At 34.5% G+C, this 23,893-nt stretch overlaps 1 protein-coding gene across 1 annotated transcript; it reads left to right on the top strand.

The window, feature by feature from the left end:
* The first annotated feature begins 3,023 nt into the window (after positions 1–3,023).
* On the top strand, positions 3,024–14,330 carry LOC100260717 (uncharacterized). Its single transcript, XM_002263658.5, has 9 exons — positions 3,024–3,309; positions 3,396–3,454; positions 3,561–3,621; positions 5,133–5,172; positions 7,941–8,185; positions 8,287–8,350; positions 9,009–9,100; positions 9,191–9,484; positions 13,943–14,330. The coding sequence occupies exons 1-9, from the start codon at positions 3,271–3,273 to the stop codon at positions 14,093–14,095; spliced, it is 1,047 nt and encodes a 348-aa protein (XP_002263694.1). The 5' UTR covers positions 3,024–3,270; the 3' UTR covers positions 14,096–14,330.
* Positions 14,331–23,893: the final 9,563 nt, after the last annotated feature.

Genomic DNA, 23,893 nt, shown 5'->3' with positions numbered 1-23,893 from the left:
TATGATTCCTAACAAGGAACCATCAAAGTTATTGTGTCTTGCATCTCTGAGGCAAGCACAAACTAGTCTGTTTAACCCAATCCGGGTTAAAGGTTTGATTGCTACCTGAATGGCTCCTATATGAAGTATTTTGAATTTTTGATTTCTTAAAATTTCTATGTCTTTTGGATTTAGGAGTTCTATAGTTTCAGTTTCAGATCCTATAGAATGTGTATTTTTGGACACTTTGATTTTGTAGGTGGATCTAAATTCAAAAGTTCCTATTTGATAAATATCTTTCTTTTCTTGCCTGAGCATTTCCTAGTTTTTGATATATTGTTCAAGAACATCAATTGATACATTCAACCGATTCTCAAATTTTGAAGTATTTTCTTCTAACATTTTGAGATCATTTTCCATCCTATTTACGCTACGACTAGAGCTACTTCTACAAAAATTTCCAAACAAATTTGACATTTTGAATTATGTTTTCTTTGTTTAAGAGGGCAACTTAGTGGGACCATCGGCGGGAATACCTAAACGCCACCATGGCTACAACGGCTTACCAACGCATAACAAGGGCTGACCAACGCTAAGCAGTTGCAACTTAAATAAATATTCATAAAATAAATGGCAAATTCAGATTGAAAATAAACTTAGTAAATGGCTCTGATACCAAATAGAGACATCTAGTGATGAACAACTTCTTTTGATCGAAGAAAGCTCATCAAATGAGTCAGTTCTTCTTCCTAGTCATCCTATGACTGTGTAGAAAATTGTCTATGTCAAATCAAACAAGTTAATATGATATCTAGTGAGTCAAATTTTCTCATAGAAATCATAGAAAATATTCCTGACAAAGAACTTCAAAAACAAAATAATAATAAGAATCCAGAAAATAATAATCAATATAGCCTAAAAACTATATTAGATAAGTTCACTAGTATACCTAGGTCTGTAGGAATATAGAACCTTCAAAATGAGATAAGTCAAATAAAACTTCAAATCAATTCAATGATAATTCAAAATGAAGACTTAGAAACAAGACTAAAAAACTTCGAAAAAGGAAAAAAATCAAATTATAGTAAAAACTGAAAACATTGAAAAAATCCAATTGGAAGAAGGAGAATCTTCTCAATTGTTTGTAAATACCATAACAAAAATGATAACTCAAAAATGGCATATCAAAATAAAACTTTTTGTCAAACCTGATTTCTCACAAGAATTGATCGCATTAGTTGATTCTGGTGTTGATATTAACTGTATACAAGAAGGATTAATTCTTATAAACTATTTTGAACAAACCCTTCAAACTGCTGTAGGTGCAAACAAACAGCCCTTATAGATAAATTATAAAATATCAAATGTTCATGTTTGTAACAAGAATATTTGTTATAAAATTTCTCTTTGTAAGGTATCACAAAATTTTAGAGAGAATTCTAGAGTGAGAAAGAGTGAGATTTCCCTCTGAAAGCCTTGTATTAAGAAAGTTCAAAGCTCTCAAATTTTCGTTTAAAGCTTGCTTCAAAGATTGTAAGTTTTATATTTTCAAAGTTCTTATATATGTTCTTTCATTGAATGAAATTTCAAATTTCAAACTCAACTGTGCATCATATTCATCTTCTATTTGAAAGTTTGAGTACTTTATAGAAACTCTATCAAAGTTATCTAGGTTTTAAGCGAGACTACTGTAATTCCTCCAGATTTAATTAGGAGATTTCCTTAAGTTATAATTGATTTTCAAATTAGAGTGTTTCTTTTTTGTTCATTTTCTTATCATCCTGTTTACATAAATATCCTTTACCATTTCAAGTATTTAGTAGGTTTTAAAAGAGAGAATGTTTTTATAAAATAATAATAATTACATTTTTGTCCAAATAAGGCTAAAAAGGGATGAGAGGTCAAATTTCAAAAATTAGGTTTTCAAAAACCCTTTTAATCAAATAACTCATATATATATATATATATATATATTTGAATGTAGGTTTTAAAAGAGAGGTTATTTTTATAAAAAAAAAAAAAAATAATGAGAGCATTTTTGTTCGAATAAGGCTAAAAAGGGATGAGAGGTCAAATTTTAAAAATTGGGTTTTCAAAAACCCTTTTAATCAAATAACTCTTATATATTTACATGTACGTTTTAAAAAGAAAGGTTATTTTTACAAAAAATAATAACTGGTGCATTTTTGTCCGAATAAAACTAAAAAAAGATGGGAGATCAAATTTCAAAAATTGGGTTTGCAAAAACCCTTCTAATCAAATACTCCTTAAATATATACAAAATCTAGCCTAGATTGAAAGACCACTGCATGGGAGGCCCAAGCCCACACCATTAGGCAACAGTTTTGGCATAGACCCTCTTTCAAGCTTACTGGGGAATTTATGGGCATTTCCATCCTGCCCTCACGCTTATTGGCTGCCCTTAGTGCTCTACTTTTAATGTGGGATTTGAGGATGGGTTAAAAATCCATACAGGAGGGGTTGAACCATGCAGCGTTTAATAATGTATGGATGCTTTGACTATTTAATTGCTAATGAATGACATTTCAAAATTGCAAACAAACTTAAAAATAACGTAATTATTTTAAATTTTTTCAATAATAACTGATATATAAAAAATATATGTGAAAATAATGTAATATAAGTAAAATAAATTATATATAAAAATTTGTCTTTTATTTTAAAATATTTCTTCACATTTAAATATGTACATATTTTATTTAAAGAATTTTAAATTTTAATAAATTTATTTTTATTCTTGATTTAAGTGTGGTAGTATTAAAATGAATAATAAATATTATTATTTTAATTTTTTTATATATATTTTTTAAAATTTTAATTTTTACAATATATATATAAATTCTATACTTATGATATCATTCGTTGAACTTCGATTTAATCATATATTCAATTATTGAATTATAAATTGGTAACTTTTTCAATTCGGTTTTAAACATTTGTAAAAATAATTAAGGAGTATTATTTTACAAAGTGAAAACATTTTTAGAATTAAAGAAAAATTGCATTCGAAAATCATATAATATATAAGTTTAGAATTCCGGAGCCCGACAAAGTGGAAGCTTGACTGAACTGGCAGAACTCCCAATCTCCCAACCCTAGGTCCCGAGTTCGAACCTTTTCCTTTTCCACTTTCTTCTTCGTCTTCCTCCCCTAACCCTGATCTTCATCTTCCTGTTCAAACACTAAATTTCTGTCAAATTGCAGTTTTCTTTGGAGATCTGTGACCCAAATATCTCACTTCAGTTCTGTAATTCTGCTTACGTATAACCCATGGATCACAATGAGTCCTCTTCCGTCTCTCCCAGAAAGGTATGTTACCTTCTCAATTTTTTCTTCCGTGCCCTTCATTTTCACCTCAATTTGAGTTCATATCTCAAATCTGAAAATCTTTGCAGGTCAGGTTTGCCCCGAAATCACCTCCTCGGAGAAAGCCTAAAACTACAGCCCCCCAACCGTAATTTCTAAATTTCTTTTCTTTAATTTAATTTCTAAAATTGTGAGTTTTGGGTATTTGTTGAAATTTTTAATGAATCTTATGGGTGTGTTTTTGTAAATTACAGAGTGGTGGCCGAAGAAGAGGACGAAGCTAAACGAGCTCAATATCTCTTACGCCGTGTTAATGTAATTACTCTAATTCTCTGTATTTATATCGTATTTTTAAGAATTCTTGGGGACTGTTTGGACGCCGCTTTTCGGTTTGTTGCTTTGTTTAATTTTTAATTTTTAATTAAGGCTCTGTTTGTTTTGTCAGAAATGGTTGCCAAAAATCAAGATTCAGAGAATGAAAATTCAGTTAAATAAAATATATATATATATGGCTCTCTTTGAATTTAGAAAATAATAGGGAAAAATTCTGAAAAAAAATCAACAAAAAATCAATCAGTTGTTGGATTGTAATGATATTGCTCTACACAAGAATTGGAAAAAGGAATTAAAAAAAAGAAAAGAAGAAGGTAGTTTTCTTGTTTTATTTGCGGTATAAAATACCATAAAGAGTGACATAAAATAAAAATATTTAAAAACAAAAGCATTTTCAAATTTTACAAACAACAAAAATTGAAAAAGGATAGGAGAAAAATACTTTATTTTTTTTTAAACATAGTATATATTGTGAATCCAAATTTTAATAACTTAATGTTCATTTGAATACACTTTTTGTTTTTAAAGATAGAAAATAGTTGTAACTTCTATATATACTATAGGTACTCTTATATAAATGGTATGAACGTATCTTATGATATATCTATTTTTTTAAAATAATTTGAATTTTTTTTTTTAAGATAAGTCTCAAGGAGTTGTTACATTTTATATAATAGTTACTATTGTTCTTTATTTTTTAAAAATAGAAAACAAAAAGTGCATCCAAACAAACCTTAAGCTTTATAAAAGTTAGAACCCAACATGGTATCAAAGGCTAGTGCATGATATATATTAGGTTAATTTCATTGAGATACCTTAACCTTTGGTGTAAATACACTTAGCTACCATTGGTTTCAAATTCCGTTGATAAAATTTATTTTTTAGAGAGATTTTAGGTAAAAAAAAAAAATTAGGTAGATGTGTTTAAGAGATCTCTAAAAAATAAATTTTATTCTCTAAAAAATAAATTTATTTATGAAATGCATTCATAGAGGTTCTAATTGATGAAATTTGAAACCCAAGATGGTTTGGTATTCACACTAAGCCTCAAGGGCTGTAAATGAATTTAACCCTATATATTATGGATATGGGTGTGAAGGCTATGTTAAGCATGATTTACATTATGGGTTTAAGCTTTTAGAAAAGTTAGTAAAAAGGAAAAGAAAAAGGAAACAGAATTGGTAGAGGTTCCCTATTGTTTTTATCTTATTATGAGTGGGGAAAACCTAGTTTTATGGTTTTTATACAGTTAGAACAGTTGTTTTTTTATGTAATGGGCAAGCTTGTAATTTAACAAATAATGGAAGGGTATTGTCATAAATGAAATGTGTGAAGAGCGGTTACTCTTTTAAGAAAAAAACATGGTTGGATGGAAAACTTGACATTTGGACATTACATTTTTTAGAAAGCAACATCTTGGAAAGGCATGTAATATCTCTTTTGGACACATCATGATTTTTTAATACTTTTGTTTGTTGTTTCTGCATTTACAGGAGAAGCTCAGGAGACAAGGGCCTAAAGTTGAAAAGACATGTAATTTTCTTATTTGATTGTTATCCCTTATGGTTGATGATGTTCAGTTGCTATCCTCCTTTACTTCTATTGATTGAACGAAAAATTGTCCTTTGTGGTGGCTGGCAATTTAGTTGGAATTGAAGAATGGCATTAGAAAATAATGTGGCCTAAATGCTTGTATTGTTGGATTGAAGATGTCATAGCACTAGGGCAGTGGAGGAACCAGATGATCAACAGACCCCCTGTGGTCTCTTGATTGGAAGCAAATAATTAGTATGCCTTCTCATGAACCACTATTCATGTGAAGGTCAAGGTACAAGTGTGTTTTGGTTAGGTGGGGTGCTTCAAGCTCCAAATAATCGTGCAAAAAGATTCATGATCATGGTTATTCAATGTCAACTATGTTAGTAGTACAGTTAAGTGTAGCATTTGAGGCAACTGGGTAGAGCAACCTCTACTACCGTCATCTTCATTTGCCTTAATACATTGGTCATAGGAAAAGGATTCACTTCCTTCTCATATAGGATCTTGGAAATAATTTCAGTTTTGAGTGTTTGGGAGAGACATATATAAGGGAAAATTTGGGCCAATGGTTAGCAGTGTTAAAATCTGGTAGGCAGCTTGGGATTTTGGGAAAATTTGTCAATATTTGAGGGAGAAATCAATGCTTTTTGGAAAACCAGAAGTAGATATCATTAGTTGGAATTCTGTACTGATTCAGAAATTAATTATGGATACTTCTATGCATATTTTAAGAACCATGAGTAGTTTGGGATTGTTGAATTATTCATTGTAAGATTATTTTACATATACTTTACTGAATATTTGTAGTAATTATCAAGTTTTTGGATGATTGTGATTTTTGTGACATCTATATATTTTAATTAATGATATAACAGATGTGAGGGGGAAAGTAGGTAGAGACAGAAACTGAAGAGATTGAAAGGAGATTATCATCAAAGTCATTGTTCATCCACAATTAGGGAGGATGTTGAAGCTGTTGATTCAAATAAGGGAAGGGTTCTTGTTGCAGACCCCTAGCAGTAGAGCATGAAAGTGCATGTCTTTCTTTCTCTTTGCTCACTGCATTACTATATCAACTTGACAAGGTTGGAAGGTTAAAATATGAAAGGAAAAAAACATAATGCTTTGTTTAAGGAACAGAGGATCCCCATTGGAGACCTTATCTTATTTAGGAGTCTAAGTAACCTGATTAACGAGCAGACTTTAGGGAAGGCAATGTTAGCAAGTTATGCAAAAAGGTTTTTGAGAAGAAATTTGAAATATCTTCCTAACTCATAAAAATGGGTTATGTTAGATTAAAATAGAATAAAATCCTTATTGTGCAAATCCTCCAAATGGCTGTGCCAAAGCAATGCTGTATATAAGTAAGGTAACATTGCATCTTTTCATATCTACAATTTTTATTACATTTTCATATGTTCCCATTTGGATTAATGGTGTATCCCTTAATTCCAGTTTCTACTTGTTTTGATACATTTGAAGTGAAGTTATATAGAAAATAAGGGTTACCACAATACATTCTAGTATAAGTGGGAGTGATCCAAACTAATGCACCACAGTAAAAATCAGGTATTTTGTAGATGTACACAGTGAATTGTTTAAGTATTGGGTGTAAACCTTCAGTATCTAAACCCATGAGGGTAAAGCAGGGTAGAATAAGCCAGTAACAAAACTAAATCCTAAAATCCTCTGATTATCATGGTTGTTAATAAGCCTTTACAGCATAAGTTAGGCCGGCCATCTCTTTAAAACCCATCTATTTCAGGATATGGTTCATTTCATCTAGAAAATAATAGATAGGCAAGCCATCTCCATAATTTCTCTGTGATGGAAAGCACTCTTTTATATTTATTTGGTGCCTTTGAAGTAGCATAACAGAAGGATCTTTGAGGGAGAAGAAATAGTAGTTTCAAAGCTGAGGGATACGCCAGCTAAAACCTTATTTCTTTGGATCTCAACTATGATGGGAGCCCGGAGGGTTTCTCCTTTATGGATTTCTGTTGATGGCTTTTTGTATGCTCTGATTGATCTTACCTCTTGGCTTATTTCTTTACCTGAGTGGGTGACTTTGTTTTATTTTTTGTTTCCATGTCTTCTTTTGGGCTTCCTTTGTACAAACCCTGTATACTTGGATTCACCTTCCCAGTCATTTTCTGTCTGTTTTTATCCCTCCTACTTATCAAAAGAGTAATCAAATAAAGAAGACAAAGTATTGTTAAAGCATACAGTAACAGATCTCTAGAATACATAAGTTACCAGTAATAGTCTGAGTTCGAAGAGCTGTAAGAATAATAATGATGCATGTAAAATGATGCCAAATAGTTGGTTAAAGAATTTGTTCAGTTTTGCTGCTGTACTAGATATACCTTGACTTGCTAGTTATCATGATATCTCTTGTACTGTTGGGCACATAAATATGATTAAGCATATGCATTTTTCTTCGCATAAATACCAACTCTAGGCTCAACCTTAAGAAAGAAATCCTGTGAACTAGAAGTTAGACAGCATTTACATTGGTTGTTCATAGTAATTTTGTTGGTGAACAATGAACCAAATCTGTGGGGACAGGGATGTGGATGTTGAGAAGGGTATATGAGAAAGACCAGAAATCTAAAGTTGAAGAATGGATGTCTCAATTAGTATTGTTGTCTTTCTTGTCGTTGTTGCTGTTATTCTCATTATTGTTATTGTCATTGTCATTGTCATCATCATTTCCAGCTCAATCTTAGAGGTTGAATCTCATACTTAGAATTAAAGTGCAGCTTCAGTACAAGTTGTGTTTGGTCCTGGAGCCGCTACTCCATCAGATACCATAAGGACATTTGGTGTTCATAGGGATGGGAATAGTGATAAGAGCAGTGGAATGGAACTGAAAGTTTCTACCCCTGATCATGAGGAAATTGCAGTTTCTTCACCTTCAACCACAAAACCGGATGAAACCAATGGATATTTTGCAGATGCTACTGATGATTCAGCTCAGATCAGGAAAAGATATAAAGAACCTTGGGTAAAAAAAATTTCCATTCATCTCTGTTTCTCTTTGTCTCTCTCTCTCTCTCTATCTCTCTGTCATACATTGGCCATCTGATTTCCCTGATGCCACTGCAGGATTATGTCCACTCTTACTATCCTACTACTCTTCCTTTGAGAAAGCCTCACTCTGGTGACCCAGGTATGCATTTCAAGATGACTTATTTGTTAGAAATAAGGGGGGTTTTCCTTGTCAACCTTTGATGACCTTTCAAGGCTGTGCAGCATTGAGTTGAACCTATGGCTCATGTCAACAGAAAGAAACATCTTCACGTGAGATCTGTTAGTGAGGTCTTCAAATGAGATATTCCAATAACGTCTTTGCATGAAATCTGCAAGGTCTTCACATGGAATCTGAGATGGTCATGCCATCACATTTCGTGGATGACCTTGCAGGTTCCCTTACAAGTGATGCAGTAACACTGATGAAAGAAGAATTAGCTTGATCTCCCTTGTTTAATAAGAGCATTTGATTTTACATGAAAAATAAAGTAAATCAATCTTCTTGTGTAACATTTGAATGCATGTTCTTTAGAATAAAAAAACTGGGAAATGGAATGTCACTTTGAAAAATTGAATCATAAATATGTTATAATAAATAGATGAAACAAGATCATTGAAAGGTAAATGATTCTGTTGGTATGATGAAAATGGCTTGCTTTAAATGATTATTCAGTGTTTGCAAGGTCTAGACCTGTTGTAGTACAATTGCATGACTTTAATATTCAGTAATGTCTACTTATTTGTCTTTTTATGCGTTTTCTGAAATATTTAATATCACTTGCTCCTTTTGCTTCTAGAAATTCTGGATGAGGCAGAATTTGGTGAGGCTTCAACTAACTTGGAATATGATGAGAAAACCATAAATCCTGCTTCAGAACTTGGGCTGTTGGTTGGTAATCTGATGATTAAAGATTTTAAATATTGTTGAATACAACAAATATGATTTGTTGCTTAAAAATACACTGCCAATCACTGACAGGAGGAGAGTGAGAAAGGAAGGATGTTTTTGTTTCAGCTTCCTGCTAATTTGCCCTTATTTAAGCAATCACCTAGTGCAAAGGGCAAAGAGATAGTTGAAAATTCAACATCACTGGAAGGCATTTATGCTTCTGCAAAGGGGAAACAGGTAGCTAGAAGTTCACTGTCATCAAAAAGCATAGGTACTTCAGAACATAGCTGCAGGTTGGAAGATTTAGCTGGGGGACATATAGGCAAAATGCTGGTTTACAAGAGTGGAGCAATCAAGCTGAAGCTGGGAGAAATTCTCTATGATGTGAGTCTGCAAACATGATTTTAGCTTCCACAACACAGACACATGCACATGAATTTTTTTTTTTTTAAATAAATCTTTTGCTTTCATATTAATAAACTTTGGTTTAGAATTTGATGTTATTTATCGAGTTGATAATGATAAGAGCTGTAGACATTTTTCTGGACATTATTCTCTTCTTTCACCTTCATTTGGAGAAAAGGCTAAACAATAAAAATCCTTCTTGTGCCCATACATAATGGAATGCCAGCCACTTGACCATGATGCCGCATGGCATTCATAATTCTTATACTATTCTTATTAAAAAGCTATTGATTTAAGCCTTATTATTCATGATGATGATTCACAAATATTTTTCAAACCTTTCACAATCACGGGAGGATTTTCTTTTGCATTAGTTTTGAGCATAACTCATCTTTGTTTTTGTTTAATCAGCTTTTCACCCTTAATCACTATGATATTTCCAGTAATCCTCTTCCTCCTTCCTATTTTCGTTGTTCATGGTGTACTTTAGACAACAATATCAGAAGAAATCAGCAGAGAATATTTCTAGTTTTTTCACAAACCATTTGATTTTTATATTTGTAGACATCAAAGTGCATACAAAGTTATTGTTATTGAATAGAACTAGAACTTTGATACATATTACTAAACACATATCTTCTAGTAAAACAATGTACAAATCATAGATTTAAGGACTATGAAACAAATAAATGTAGACCAAAAAGGGGGAAAAATGCATTCAATAAATATATTTTTTCCCTGCATTTATTTTATGAATGATGTTATCAAGCAATGCAGGGGTTTCCAGAGGAGATGGGATCATACCCTTTTTTACCTTTTTCATTTAAGTGTTTTTTTGTGCCTCCTTGAGACTCAAATATATCAGGTTTTACAAGAAATCTCATGTGATTGTGACTACAGTTTCAACTCTTATAATATTTCAGGAAAAGTTTACAAAGTACTTGAAATGATTAAGAAATTGAAAGATGTGAACATAGGGGATGAGAAAAAGGATGAGTTTCTGGGCGGCATTTTGGAATTATGATTTAAATCTTTTTTAACTTCATTATCCCTATCCTTTATTACTTTTCTAGAACTAATAATAAAATTATATTAAGTATTTCAAATTGAAGGTTGTATTACTAGAGCAAAGCTGTGTATTCTTTATATAATAGTATAGATTCTTAAAAAACCTGAAGTTTGCTGTGTAATAGAACATGCAAGTGGAAAATCTTCTTTCTTTGTTTTTTGAAATTATGAATCGTCATTTAGTATCTATAAGTTATATGCTTTTTTTTTGTATAACTTATTATTTACTTGAAATTGTTAGCCTCCATTAGATTCTGCAATCTAGAATTGTCAAATTTTGATGCTATCTGTGTCATCATTTGGCTAGGATCTACTGCAGTTTTGGGTACCCAATCATCAACTAAAATAAAAATCATTTGTGGCTTTTAAAAGTTCCCTCTGTTATACTGCAAAAGGATTAGCAGATGTGGATATAGGTCAAAATTTATTCCCTTCCCTAATTTTCTCGCCCCTTCTCTCTAATGCAAAGGAAGTTCTTGGGACATGTTATTTTTGCTTGGTTTGTAATGATTAGTTCCTAGCTATTTTGATGTGGGACAACCCTAGGATGATTGCCTACAATCAAATAGGCAGGCTAAGGTTTTTATCTTTTATGGTTGAAGGAGAAGAAAAAGGAATAAAGTTTATGACAGTAAAATAAAATAAAATAAAATATAGAGAAAGAAAATAAAGAAAAGAACGGATAGAACCTTAGAGTTTCATTAAAGCCTTTTAAGAGTCTCACCTAGAAGAAAATCAATGGTGTCTTATCAATAAAAATTGCAGAGTATGCAAGAAATCGTAATATTATTAATCATTATCAATACTTATAAGCTTCTCTAAGAAATCCAAAGTTTTCTAAGATTCTAATAACCTATTATGACTCTAATTGTAATTCTCCTATGATTTAATTAGCTACTCCTAATTTGATTCCAATAAATGCAAATCCTAATTTATCCAACTAATACTAATCTCAATTTAATTCCAACTAATGCCCATTCTCATCAATTCCCCTTAACTTCGAAAAAAACTTGACCTCAAGTTTCAATGATTTTGTATGGTCAATTGAAATATTGAGCAATGTCTTCCACCCATTTTTTCTTTGTCAACTCTTTACCACAGTAAGATAGGATCTCAGGATCTTAGGATTTCCTGAACTTTTTCAATTTCATGCAAAACAAGTTCTAAACTTCAGAAGATTTTCCAATTTCATGAAAAAGTTGATTCTCAAAATAATTATGTATCATCAATAAGCTTGTAGTAAGTTGTATGTCATGCATAGTAGGAAGTTTATTAGGTAATTCTGTAGGCACAAGTCAGAAAAAGCTGGATATTCCTTATCTTTTTCTTTAAATTCATCCACTTCTTTGGCCATTAGAGCAAAAATGATATTAGCTTTCATGCTCCCCTTTTCAAATTGACGCATAGTAAACACCTTTTTTGGTTGTGCCTTCTCTAGCTTTTTAATCGGTGGAACATCTTTCATTGGATGAAGGATCTTCTTACAGCAACTATGCATGAGAGTATATGTATTTTCATAGCCACCATGTTGAACCCTTCTATAAAAAAGCCAAGGTTTTCCATGAAAAATGTGACTGACTTCTATTGTTAAGACCTTACACCATTCAAACTCTTCAAAGTCCTTACCAAAAAGGAAGGTGACTAACTGACGAAAACTTACTAGAATGGAGGTGTCATTAACCCACAACACAAGCTTCACAAAAACAAATTCTTACCCCTCACATAATGTGTGTAGAAAAATCCTAAAAGACCAGTGTAATAGCCTTCCAAGACCAACAATGTGACCACATGACTAAAATGTTGGCATTCCACTCATTAGAGTATGTCTCATAGATGCTCAGAATAACCTGATATCAAAGAACATAACATTCCCTAAGAAACCTCCATAGCATATATGCATCCCTCTTTACCTCATCCAAATAATTTCAAGTCATCACATGTATGTATCCCTCTTTACCTCATGTGTTTCTACCCCAAATCAGGAATCCACATATAGAAAGGCATTCTATCTGATCCAGTTCTTGCAGGAGCATGCCACACATTTCCATTCCTCTCCATTGCCTCCTTTGGGAATTCCTATGGAAGGTTAACCTCACCTCAAGCTGCATTTTTTTTCCACCAGGGCTTAGTATGTTTTTCAGGTCGTGAGGCTATTATTGATAACTTGAGTTCTTCCTGCTTCAAATCCCCACAATCTCACTCACCCATTATCCACTGTGCCACCGCTCATTTTTTGTCTGCTACACTTGGTGGTAATTCGATTCCTTATTGGTTGGCCCTGAACCCATATCCTCTTCTAATTCTCTTCTTAGGAGCTCAGTTTGTTTATGGAGTATATATACATACGAGTTCTGTGGAATTCTCTAAATCAAAAGGTCAACAGAATATTTAAGCTGTAGTTTTCATTTCTAAATTGTCACAGCTGACTTTATTCTATGAAGTGTAGATACTCAGTTTTTACCCCCTTTTGTCAGACGCTGCCTCTAACAGGGGATTTAATTCTCCTCCAGATATCCTGCAAGATTAACTTGGATGCATGCTTTTACATTACTCTGCATTAGCAGCATATTTGTGTATCAACAATAAGAAATGTGAAGAAGATCAATCTTCTTAGGAGCCGTGCCTTCCTCTCTGATGCACACTGAGCAACTTGTTTTGAGATTCTTATGGCTTTGTTCTGTGATTTCATTGTAGAAGGTGATGCTGGCTTTGTAATTGAGTGGCTAATAATTCCTATTAGACCTGCAGATATCCTCCTCAAAAAGCTGATATCCAATATTTGTCATTAATGTCCCTTACAACCAGCTGTTCTTTGTTCCTATGGTTGTATTGAAGTAGTTGATGCTACAGGCAACCATATGAAAGGCCTTAGATCTCCCATGCTTGGCCTTTGTGTCTGGATTGTCCAATCATGTCAATTCAGATATCTTCTTCATTACTTGAGGTTTTGCATCTTTCTTAATATAATGAATATCACCAGAAATTTGCTAAGAATTGTTAGAACATGTTCTGAGAGTGAAATGCTCCTTTATCTGGAGCTCAGATCTCTAGAATGTGAAGATCACCTAAGGGTTATTGTTTAACTTTTTAGCTTTATGTGTTTAGATTGCATATGGCTGGCACTTTTTTTTTTTTTTCTAAAAACTAGAAGTAGATCCGTATATTTTGTGAGAATTATTGGTCTTCTGAGCAAGTAGACGCTGTTTTTCCTTTCTCCCGCCTTACCGAGTTCTTTTTGTATGTACCATGACCTATATAAAGAGATTTTTGTTTGTGTTAATGTTTAGCAATGTAAACAATAATATGTCTTGAGGAGTATATATTCCATTTGTTATTTTCGGTTCTAAAATGGAATAAACTGATTTGCAGGTTTCACCTGGTTTAGATTGTACATGTGTTCAAGATGTGGTGGCGATCAACACAGTAGATAAGCATTGTTATGCCCTTGGAGAGCTTGGCAAGCGTGTTATTGTCACTCCTGATGTTGATTCCCTCCTGGATTCAATGATTGCCTTGGACTAACTGTAATAAGGTTGTAGATAATGTGACGGCATTTAGGATTCCTAATGAACCGTCAAGGCAGCAGGTTTGCATGGTGTATACATGAATTTGAAGTTCCTGCACTAGTATGCCACTTGATTCCCCATATGACACAAAATCCCTTTTATGTACATATAGCAGGTTCACATTCTGGACCTGTCATATTCACTAGACAATATTGAGCAAAATGTGCAAAAGTTGTGTAGCCTTCTAGTCATGCTTCAGGATCAGTAGAGTTTCTTTCATGGGGATTTGTTGGCTTGCATCTGATTTGACTCTTTCGTCTATAGTCATACTTGCATAGGTGAATGAAGAAGCTGATGAAGCTAAGGCTGAGATTCCAGGACTGTGGTAGAGGAATGATGATTCTAACTGATGCCAGCCTGCCTCAGAGTAAAATTTTCAAGCATTAGATGAAGCAAGGGGATGCTGCAAGAAAAGATGTAAGAAAAAAAAATGCTTTGCTCAATCTTACGTGATGGATTTAAAATACTGACTTCCCATACTTAAGTTTTCATCAAGTTAAAAACCATTTATCCATCAAGGAAGAAATTGTATTAGAGAGAGGGGTGATGTGTGGTGTGTGGGTTTGATATGTGTATGTAAGCATAGAAAAATCTCCCTCTTCAAACCATCTTATTCCTGACTAGGAGTAGGATTTTTCTTGTGGCCTACGCATTGGCTCTCCACATCTTTTAATTGAGGGTAGCCCTTTACAGGGAACCCTTTTGCAGTAATCCTCCCAGAGTTATGGGTTTGAATGCTTGGAAGAAATTTGGGTAGTCAGGTGACAATGGAGGCACAAACCCATCAGTTTAATCTTTGGATATACCATTTCCATTCCTGGAGATTTTATACAAGAAAACTCTAAAAATAATATTAACAATAATATTTCATTGCCCCAAGTAATCTACACATTAGTTGAAGGCATAGACACCGGTTGGGCTTATCTAACAAACATCCACTGGCGGAGCCAAGGCACATGCCCCCACTCAACTGTCTTAAAAAAAATAAAATTAAAAATTAAAAATAAAATTAAAAATTCCTTACATGTTAATGTTTTTTTGGAAAATAAAAAGTGAAATGAAAATTTTGGCCCCTCTAAAAAAATATAAATTTAATTTTAAAATTTTTAACAATAAAAAAAATGGCAAACCAAATATTATTATAAAAATAATAATATTTAGGGTTGATTACTAATAAAATGTTAAGATTGAACTAAAATTAAAAAATAAATAAAATCTCGTTTAATATTGTTACTTAATTTTTCTTTTTTATTCAATCCTTTTTTTATATTTATTTATTTATTTATTATGATTTTGTCCTTTTGTTAACTAAATTATAAAAAATAATACTTTTAAGCTATTATTATTTTAGCGATCATTTACCATAAAGAAACATAAGTTATATTTTATAAGTAAAAGACTTTATTTTCAACTATCTTATATTTAGTTATTTGAAAAAGGAAAAAAAAAAAGTTATGGTATTTATTTAATATTTGTGAAAATCTTAATTTCCACTTTTGAAAATACGTATATAAAAAAAAAAAATTAAGCCTTTGACGTAGTTACAAAAAATGAGACTAAGGTATAAATAAATAAAATCAAATTATAAGACAATAAGACCTTTAATGTACATATTTTCCATTTAAAAAATATCAAAATTTATAATAAAAATGATTGAATTCTTTACAATAATTTTAAGGGTTTTTGCTACAAAATTATTAAAATTATTGAAAATTTCTAATGGTTTTTCTTTTTCTTTTTTTCTTTTTTTTTTTGAAAATTTTCTTTTAAATGTTCTTGATAATTTTTTTTATATATAAAATCTAAACTTTTTTCAAATATTCTTAGTACTATAGTTGTTTAATTTGATACATTTTCATAATTAATATTTTAAATTATTTAATTATTTAATAATAATAATAATAATAATAATAATAATAATAATAATAATAACAATCATTAATTATCTTAACTATAATATAATATTTTTCTCCTTGCCCCTAACAGAAGTCCCTAGCTCCACCACTACTGACATCTACCTTCTGATGACTTAGGAAGTTGCAGTCTATTTGTAATATGGGAAAGAGGGTTTTCTAATGGTAATGCAAAACATTTTTTTTTTTTGGAAGAAAGGAAGTTTATCATGGATTATTAATAATCATAGAATTGATTCTTCTTGGGTCGATGCCTAAGCAACTAATAGACTATAAATTTGTTGGCAAAATGTTTATGCCGGTTCAAATCCAGCTCGACCCAATAACTGGTTGAACTAACCAAAAAAAAGAAATAATAAAATAGTGTCTTCGTGTTCACATAGACCTTATTTATTAATACTTAGAATAATATTTTAGAAGTTTGCCTTGAAACAACGGTTGTGCATTAAGCAGGGAAGACATGGTAGTTGTCACACACACAGAATCTAGCACCAAATTTCAGTGTATGTGTGGCACTTAGCCACCCCTCTAAGCTTGCCTTCCAACAACCTACACGATATTAAATCAAAGAACCCACACAAGCACACACGAGTTTACAGGGCACCATCCCTAACTTGTATTTTATTACTATCCCAAATAAGAATACAAGACACAGATTAGCAAGGCTCCCACAATAGCATCGAAGAGCTCATGCTTTCTCAAGATCTATCTCTCTAGATCCTTTATATGATTGTGTGAATGTATAAGTGTTCAAGGAGGTTCTCTCATCCCCCTTTTATAGAGTGGCTGCCACCCACTCCTTGTTGGACTAGAACTCCTCATCCTAGTTCAACTAGGACTCTTCCTCATAGGCCATGGTACCGAGCCATTCCCACTAAGACTTTGAGTCCTTCTCAAACTACAATTATAATTACAATGGAAATGAGGACTCCTACCCATTCTTGAGTTCTCTTGATTTGGGACTCTATCTCCTTGTGCATCAAGACTCTATTTCCCATTCGAACTAGGAGTCTCATGCATTAGGAGTCTCTTTCTTCAGCCATTAAGACTCAATCGCCTACTTTAACTAGGAGTCTCATGTGCGTAGCCCGTGCGCTTTCTGCGCACTCAGCTTGTGTGTGTCCCATGCACTTCCTGTGCGCGTGACCTACATGTAGCCTGTGTGCACGACTCCATGCACTCGCCCAAGTGTTGCAACCCTTCCAAGGCAACTTGCTTTCTTATTCCTTATGTTGCTATTGCATCCTGTCTATACACAACAACCCTTGTGCAAGCCAACCCTTCTTAGTCAGCACATCTGAGTCGTGGCATTGTGCCCACGACTCCCCAACCATCTCTTTACGCAAGGCATTGTGCCCTTGTGCCACCTTGTTACTGTCTGATTACTACTTAACAAGTGTTATTTTATAGCTTGTAATTAACTCTTTTAAACACTTTTGAGTAGTGATTATTACCTTTTAACTCAATTGGCATGTTAAGGACCCTTGCAATCGTTTCTAATCAAATTGTGTTAGGTTTTGGTGTTTCTGATAGCTTTTTGATCACCAAAGCAATCTGAGATGAGGGAGAGCTTTATATAATCCATGGAAAAGCAAATGGAAGCTCATTTACAAGAAGAATCCAAGCTTTGGAGCTTTGTTGTCCTTTGCCAAAAGCAAATCATGAATGCAAGGAGGGAAAACAAAGAGAGAAATCTAACATGAAGAATTCAAGAGGATAGAAACTGTTGGACACATTTCGAGTACTTCCTGGAGTCCATTTCATGCATACTATATGTCTTTTCGAAGCTCGGGAAGTTAGGAGTCCAACGCTTCAAACGATGTGTGAATCAGAGGTGAAACAAAGAAGTTATGACCGTTTGAAGACAACCGCACAAAGCTGTGCGAAAATTTCGCAGCTGCGAAATCAACCTTTTGTTGCAAAAATTTCGCAGCCCAAAGCCCATTTTGCAACTGCGAAATGAGTTGCGAAATGAAATCCACTTGCAAAATTTCGCAAGGTGTTTCGCAGCTACGAAACCACCTGCAAGCACACGTGTGCCACTTCGCAAGTTGAAACTCCATCTTCGCAGTTGTGAACCACGTTGCGAAATCACCTCCCAGCTGCGAATCAAGTTGTAAATCATCTCCAAGTTGCGAAATCATAAATTCAACTTGCAAAGTCAAAGTTCAAACTTGCAAAATGGATAATTCAACGTGTGAATCACCTTGCGAAATCCACTTGTGCAATCTCAAATATTTGCAATCGACTCAGTTAGATTTTTTCTCAAGATATTTTGTGTAAATTTCTATTTTCTCCTTATAATCAGTCAAAGATATTATTGGGATATTTCTTAAAAAATATCTTCTATATATATATATATATATATATCTTTGAACCAATGTAAAATAAATCCATCATATATCAGATATGTAATCGACGATAGTAAGAAATATATTTTACAGAGCACTTGCTCTGTTTTTCCTTCATATTTTTGTTTTCTCGTTATTTTTATTTCTAGCCAAACAAACTATGAGGGTGTTTCCTCAGAGGATGAGTGGCTAGGCTCTTCGTCTCTTGGAGTGAAGAAAGCCAGGTAAGTTTCCGAATGCAAAAATTGGAAGTTTTGTTGTTTCAGTGTTTAATGGAGAGAAAGTGTGACCCGTTAATGGTTTTTATCTTTTTAGTTAACTTAAAACTCCTTAAAATCACCTGGGCCAATACTTGGTCAGGCAAGTGGTCTCCATTCATTGAGATACACTAGTTTATCTCTTACGAGCCTTTGGAAGGTGGTTTAAAGGTAGGATTTTCTAGAATATCCAACACTTGGTAAGCTTTTGGACTCTAAGGAGACATCCATTAGTTATCTCTTGCGAGCTTTTGAAGGGTAATCTAAGGTTAAGGATCACCTTGAATGGAAAATGCTAGGTGAGAGGCACGAGTCATTGCAAGATGCATCAGTGAGAGGGATTTAGTGTTTGAACCCATTAAAGGGAAGCATCTGTACCACACCGGTTCGGGAAATAACTATATGTTAAATCCCCAATGCGAGGAAAAGATTCAAGTGACCGGAACTCCCTTTTTGTATAAGGAACCTGAGCCTAGTGATCTGAAACTCCAAGAAACACTTTTTTTTGTAATTAAAATCAATTACTATTTTTGGTTAGCTTAAAACCAACCTTTTCAAACATCTTTATGTTTTCTTTTAAAGCTAACCTTGAAATGAAAAAGCACCAATTTAGCTTTGAATTAATATCAATTGTGAAGTGAAAACCCATCCTAGTGAACGATCCTAAAGCCACTATGCTATGCTAGCTGAGACTATCTTAGTACATGGTGATATAGGTTATAAATTTTTTTGATTACTCCCGTCTGAGGACCAAAATCAAGGTACACCAGTTGATTGAGCACCAATCAACAGAACATGCACCAGTTGGGCACGAAATCAAATGGCACTGTTGCCGGGGACCATTGAGAGGACATGAATCAGCTGATACACCAATTGGGAACGAATCACTGTCCTAGGTCACTCATAGGGCCAAGGTGTCACCTTATGATGTCTTAGTGTTGCATGATGCCTTAGTTTGGGACTCTTGTGTAGTTTGCACTATCTCATCTTCCTGGTCATGATATCCTTCATTAGTGAACTCATGCACCTTTTACAAGCTAGCATAAGGAATTCCCTTGTCACAGTCAGGCTTGGTTCCCATCAATGCATCAACATAGGTTTTCTGACTCACTTCTAGTCTATTTTCCACTTGAATGACAGAGAGTCTACTCTCTCTAGATGACTTACCCTTCTTTGGCACCTTACTCAATCCTTTCACAAAGCAAGGTTGAGTTTCATCCATGAAAAACACCCCATTCAAGTGTGGCAGCACCATCACTTTTGCCTTCACAAAGAACTCATTCCCCAAGATTAAGTCAAAGTCATCTAAAGGGGTGTTGAGTAGATTTACCATATCTTTCCATCCTCCCATTTGGATTACCACATCCTAGGCCAAGCCTTGTGTTTCCTATGCATCATTGTTCACAACTTTCAGCTTGCTACCATCCTTGCATAGTTTTAGGCCCAATCTTGTTACTGCTCTAGTCGCAACAAAGTTGTGGGTTGCCCCACTGTCCACTAAAGCCACCACCTTCTGATCACTCAACTCGACCTCTATATATATCAACCCTTTATGATTTGGTTGTGCTTGGATCGCATTCAACAATTGAAGAGGATTCATCCTTGGAGTGACTTCTAACTCACTGCCTTCACTCTCCTCTTCTGCCACCAAGGCATTCAATCTTTCCTTCTTGGGACAATCCTTGGCTCGATACGGACCATTGCAAATGAAACAACCCACTACCTTGGTTGTTTGCCTTGTGTTGGACTTCTCTACCCCTTGGGCTGGAGTCGTCTCACCCTTGTTCCCTTTCTTGTCTCCATTATTCTTGGAGTTTTTAGATCCCCTTGTTTGCTTTGTCTTTGCTGTTGTTATCCATTCCCTTTTTGACTTGCAAAAGACAAAGCATCTAATCAATAATTGACTAGGCAATCTATTGTTGATATGGCTGAAGGTAAGTTCTGCACTCCTTGGTGTCTCAACTCTGTTTGTGCCCACCCTTGCAACCCAAAGATGAAGTTGAACAACTTATCAACTTCTGACATGTCTTTGATATCAAGGATCAAAGAGTTGAACTCTTTGACATAGTCTCTAACAGTTCCTGTTTGTTTTAGCCTTTTAAGGGACTCTCAAGCCATCCAAGTTGTATTAGAAGGAAGGAATTGATCCTTCAACTCCTTTTTAAGTGTCTCCCATGTGCTGGTCCTTGGCCTTCTTAATTTAGCATTATCATTCAATCTTGTGCACCACCATAGCTTCACATCTCCAGAGAGATACATGGTAGTGAGGGTCACTTGCTCTCTTGGAGGAATATGGGCAACCTCAAATACTACTCCATGTCCCAAAGAAAATTCTCCAAATCCTTAGCATTGAAGGGTTTGGGTTCAGGAACTCACATCTTAGGTGGGCCTAGTTTCGAAGCTGCAGATGCTCCTTGAACAACAGCTTGTTTCAAAATCACAAATTCCCCTTCAAGAGACTCGATCTTGCCTTTGAACCCTTCCAATATAGTTGTTAGGTCATTTATTCCTTCAATAACTTATTACGGTTCTCAAGCATGCCTCGCTAAACACTGAGTTCAATGACAGCATCAACCATTTTTTTTTTATAGAGTGGTGTCTCCATCAAGAGAATCCCCCATATATGCCTCCATGCATGCGATCTATTCATGAATTACCTCTATGGCACTGCTTCTTGCGGCCATCAAGCTTTGATACCAACTGTCACACACACAAAATCTAGCACCAAATTTTGGCGTATGTGCGGCACTTAGCCATCCCTCTAAGCCAACCTTCCAACAACCTACACAATATTAAATGAAAGAACCCACACAAGCACACATGAGTTTACAGGGCACCACCCCCAACTTGTATTTTATAATTATCCCTAATAAGAATACAAGACACGGATTAGCAAGGCTCCTACAATAGCATCGACGAGCTCATGCTCTCTTAAGATCTCTCTCTTTTTAGATCCCTCTATATGATTGTGTGAATATACAAGTGTTCAAGGAGGTTCTCCCATTCCCCTTTTATAGAGTGGTTGCCACCCACTCCTTGTTAGACTAGAACTCCTCATCCTAGTTCAACTAGGACTCTTCCTCATAGGCCATGGCACCAACCATTCCCACTAGGACTCTGAGTCCTTCTCAAACTACAATTATAATTACAATGGAAATAAGGCCTCCTACTCATTCTCGAGTTCTCTTGCTTTGGGACTCTATCTCCTTGTGCATTAAGATTTTGTTTCCCATCCAAACTAGGAGTCTCGTGCATTAGGAGTCTTTTCCTTCAGGCATTAGGACTCAGTCTCCTACTTTGATTAGGAGTCTCATGTGCGCAGCTCATGCACTTTCTGTGCACTCAGCTTGTGTGTGTCTCGTGCACTTCATGTGCGTGTGACCTATGTGTAGCCTATGTGGACAGCTCCATGATTACTACTCAAAAAGTTCTATTTCATAGCTTGTAATTAACTCTTGTAAACACTTTTGAGTAGTAGTTATTGCCTTTTAACCCAATTAACATGTTAAGGACCCTTACAATCAATTCTAATCAAATTGTGTTAAGTTTTGGTGTTTTGATAGCTTTTTTATCATCAAAGCAATATGAGATTGAGGAGAGTTATTTGGAATCCATGGAAAAGCAATGGAAAGCTTAGAAACATGAAGAACCAAAGCTTTGAAGTCCTTTGCCATAAGCAAAATCCGGAATGCAAGGAGGGGAAGCAAAGAGAAATCTGCCATGAAGCATTTTTTATGACAGTCATTTCAGCCACTTTTGGAGCACTTCCCGAAGTCTATTTTCTACATTCAATATACCATTTCAAAGCTCAGGAAGTCAAGAATCCAACGCTTCAAACAGTGCGCAATTCGGAGTTGAAATGAATGAGTTACAGCCATTTCAAGCAGATCACTCCAAACTGAAGGAAGAATTTTGCACGACTGCGAACCCTTTTGTTGCAAAATGATTTCGCAACCATTTTGCACAGTGCTATGGAATTCCTCCTGAAGTTTCCCGATAGTTGTGACACGTTGGAAGCTGAACACCGCAAGCTGAAATCCAACTTCGCAGCGCTGCGAAATCAGCCTTTTGCTGCGAAGTGATTTCGCAGCCCTTTTTGTGCGTCTGCGAAATCTCGCAGACCTCGTTTTCACCTGCGAAATGGTCCTTAGAGCTTCCTGATAGTTGCGACCGACACTTTTGGATATTTTGCTTCAGATTTTTGATGTCTAAATCCCCATTTTCTCCTTGTAATCCACCAACCATAAGATTTCTTAGTTAGGAAGGTTGGAAAAACGTCTCTATATATATTCCCTTGCATCCACTGTAAAAAAGGGAGATATGGAATCATGTAATCCAATGGGATATAGATATATAAATATATAAAATATACAGAGCCTTGCTCTGTTTTTTCCTTCTTTTTCATTCTCATTTTCTTGCTAGCCAAACATTCTCTGAGGATTTTTCCTCAGAGGATGAGAGGCTAGGCTTTTCGTCTCTTGGAGTGAGGAAATCCGGGTAAGTTTCCACATGCATAAATTGGAAGTTTTGTTGTTTTAGTTTTTAATGAAGAGAAAGTGTGACCCGTTAATGGTTTTTATCTTTTTAGTTAACTTAAAACGCTTTTAATTCACCTGAGCCAACACTTGGTAAGGCAAGTGATCTCCGTCCATGGAGATGCACTAGTTTATCTCTTGCGAGCTTTTGGGAGGTGATTTGAAGGTAGGATTTTCTAGAATTGCCAACACTTGGTAAGCTTTTGGACTCCAAGGAGACATCCATTAGTTATCTCTTGCGAGCTTTTGACGAGTAATCCAAGGTTAAAGATCACCTTGAATGGCAAGTGCTAGGTGAGAGGTATGAGCCATTGTAAGGTGCATCAGTGAGAGGGATTTAGTGTTTGAACCCATTAATGGGAAGCATCTGTACAATACCGGTTGGAGAAGGAACTATATGTTAATTCTCTAATGCGAGGAAAAGAAACAAGTGACCGGAACTCCCTTTTTGTATGAGGAATCTGAGCCTAGTGATCTGAAACTCCAAGAAACATCTTTTCTTTGTAGTTAAAATCAGTTACTATTTTTGGTTAGCTTAAAACCAACCTTTTCAACCAAAGATTATGTTTTCTTTTAAAGCTAACCTTGAAATGAAAAGGCACCAATTCACTTTGAATTAATATCATTTGTGAAGTGAAAACTCATCCTAGTGAACGATCCTAGAGCCACTATGCTATAGTAGCTTTGTCTTTGCTACC

This window comes from Vitis vinifera, chromosome 16, assembly GCF_030704535.1.
Source record: "Vitis vinifera cultivar Pinot Noir 40024 chromosome 16, ASM3070453v1".
Classification (NCBI taxonomy): Eukaryota; Viridiplantae; Streptophyta; class Magnoliopsida; order Vitales; family Vitaceae; genus Vitis; species Vitis vinifera.
This window is presented reverse-complemented; position numbering and strand designations above follow the sequence as displayed.

Bases quoted from the DNA above. Each gene is read 5' to 3' on its own strand.
- LOC100260717 (XM_002263658.5), top strand. From the start codon at position 3,271: ATGGATCACAATGAGTCCTCTTCCGTCTCTCCCAGAAAG. The intron at 5,173-7,940 runs GTAATTTTCTTA...ATTAAAGTGCAG, and splicing joins GCCTAAAGTTGAAAAGACAT to CTTCAGTACAAGTTGTGTTT. The intron at 9,101-9,190 runs GTTGGTAATCTG...AATCACTGACAG, and splicing joins CTTCAGAACTTGGGCTGTTG to GAGGAGAGTGAGAAAGGAAG.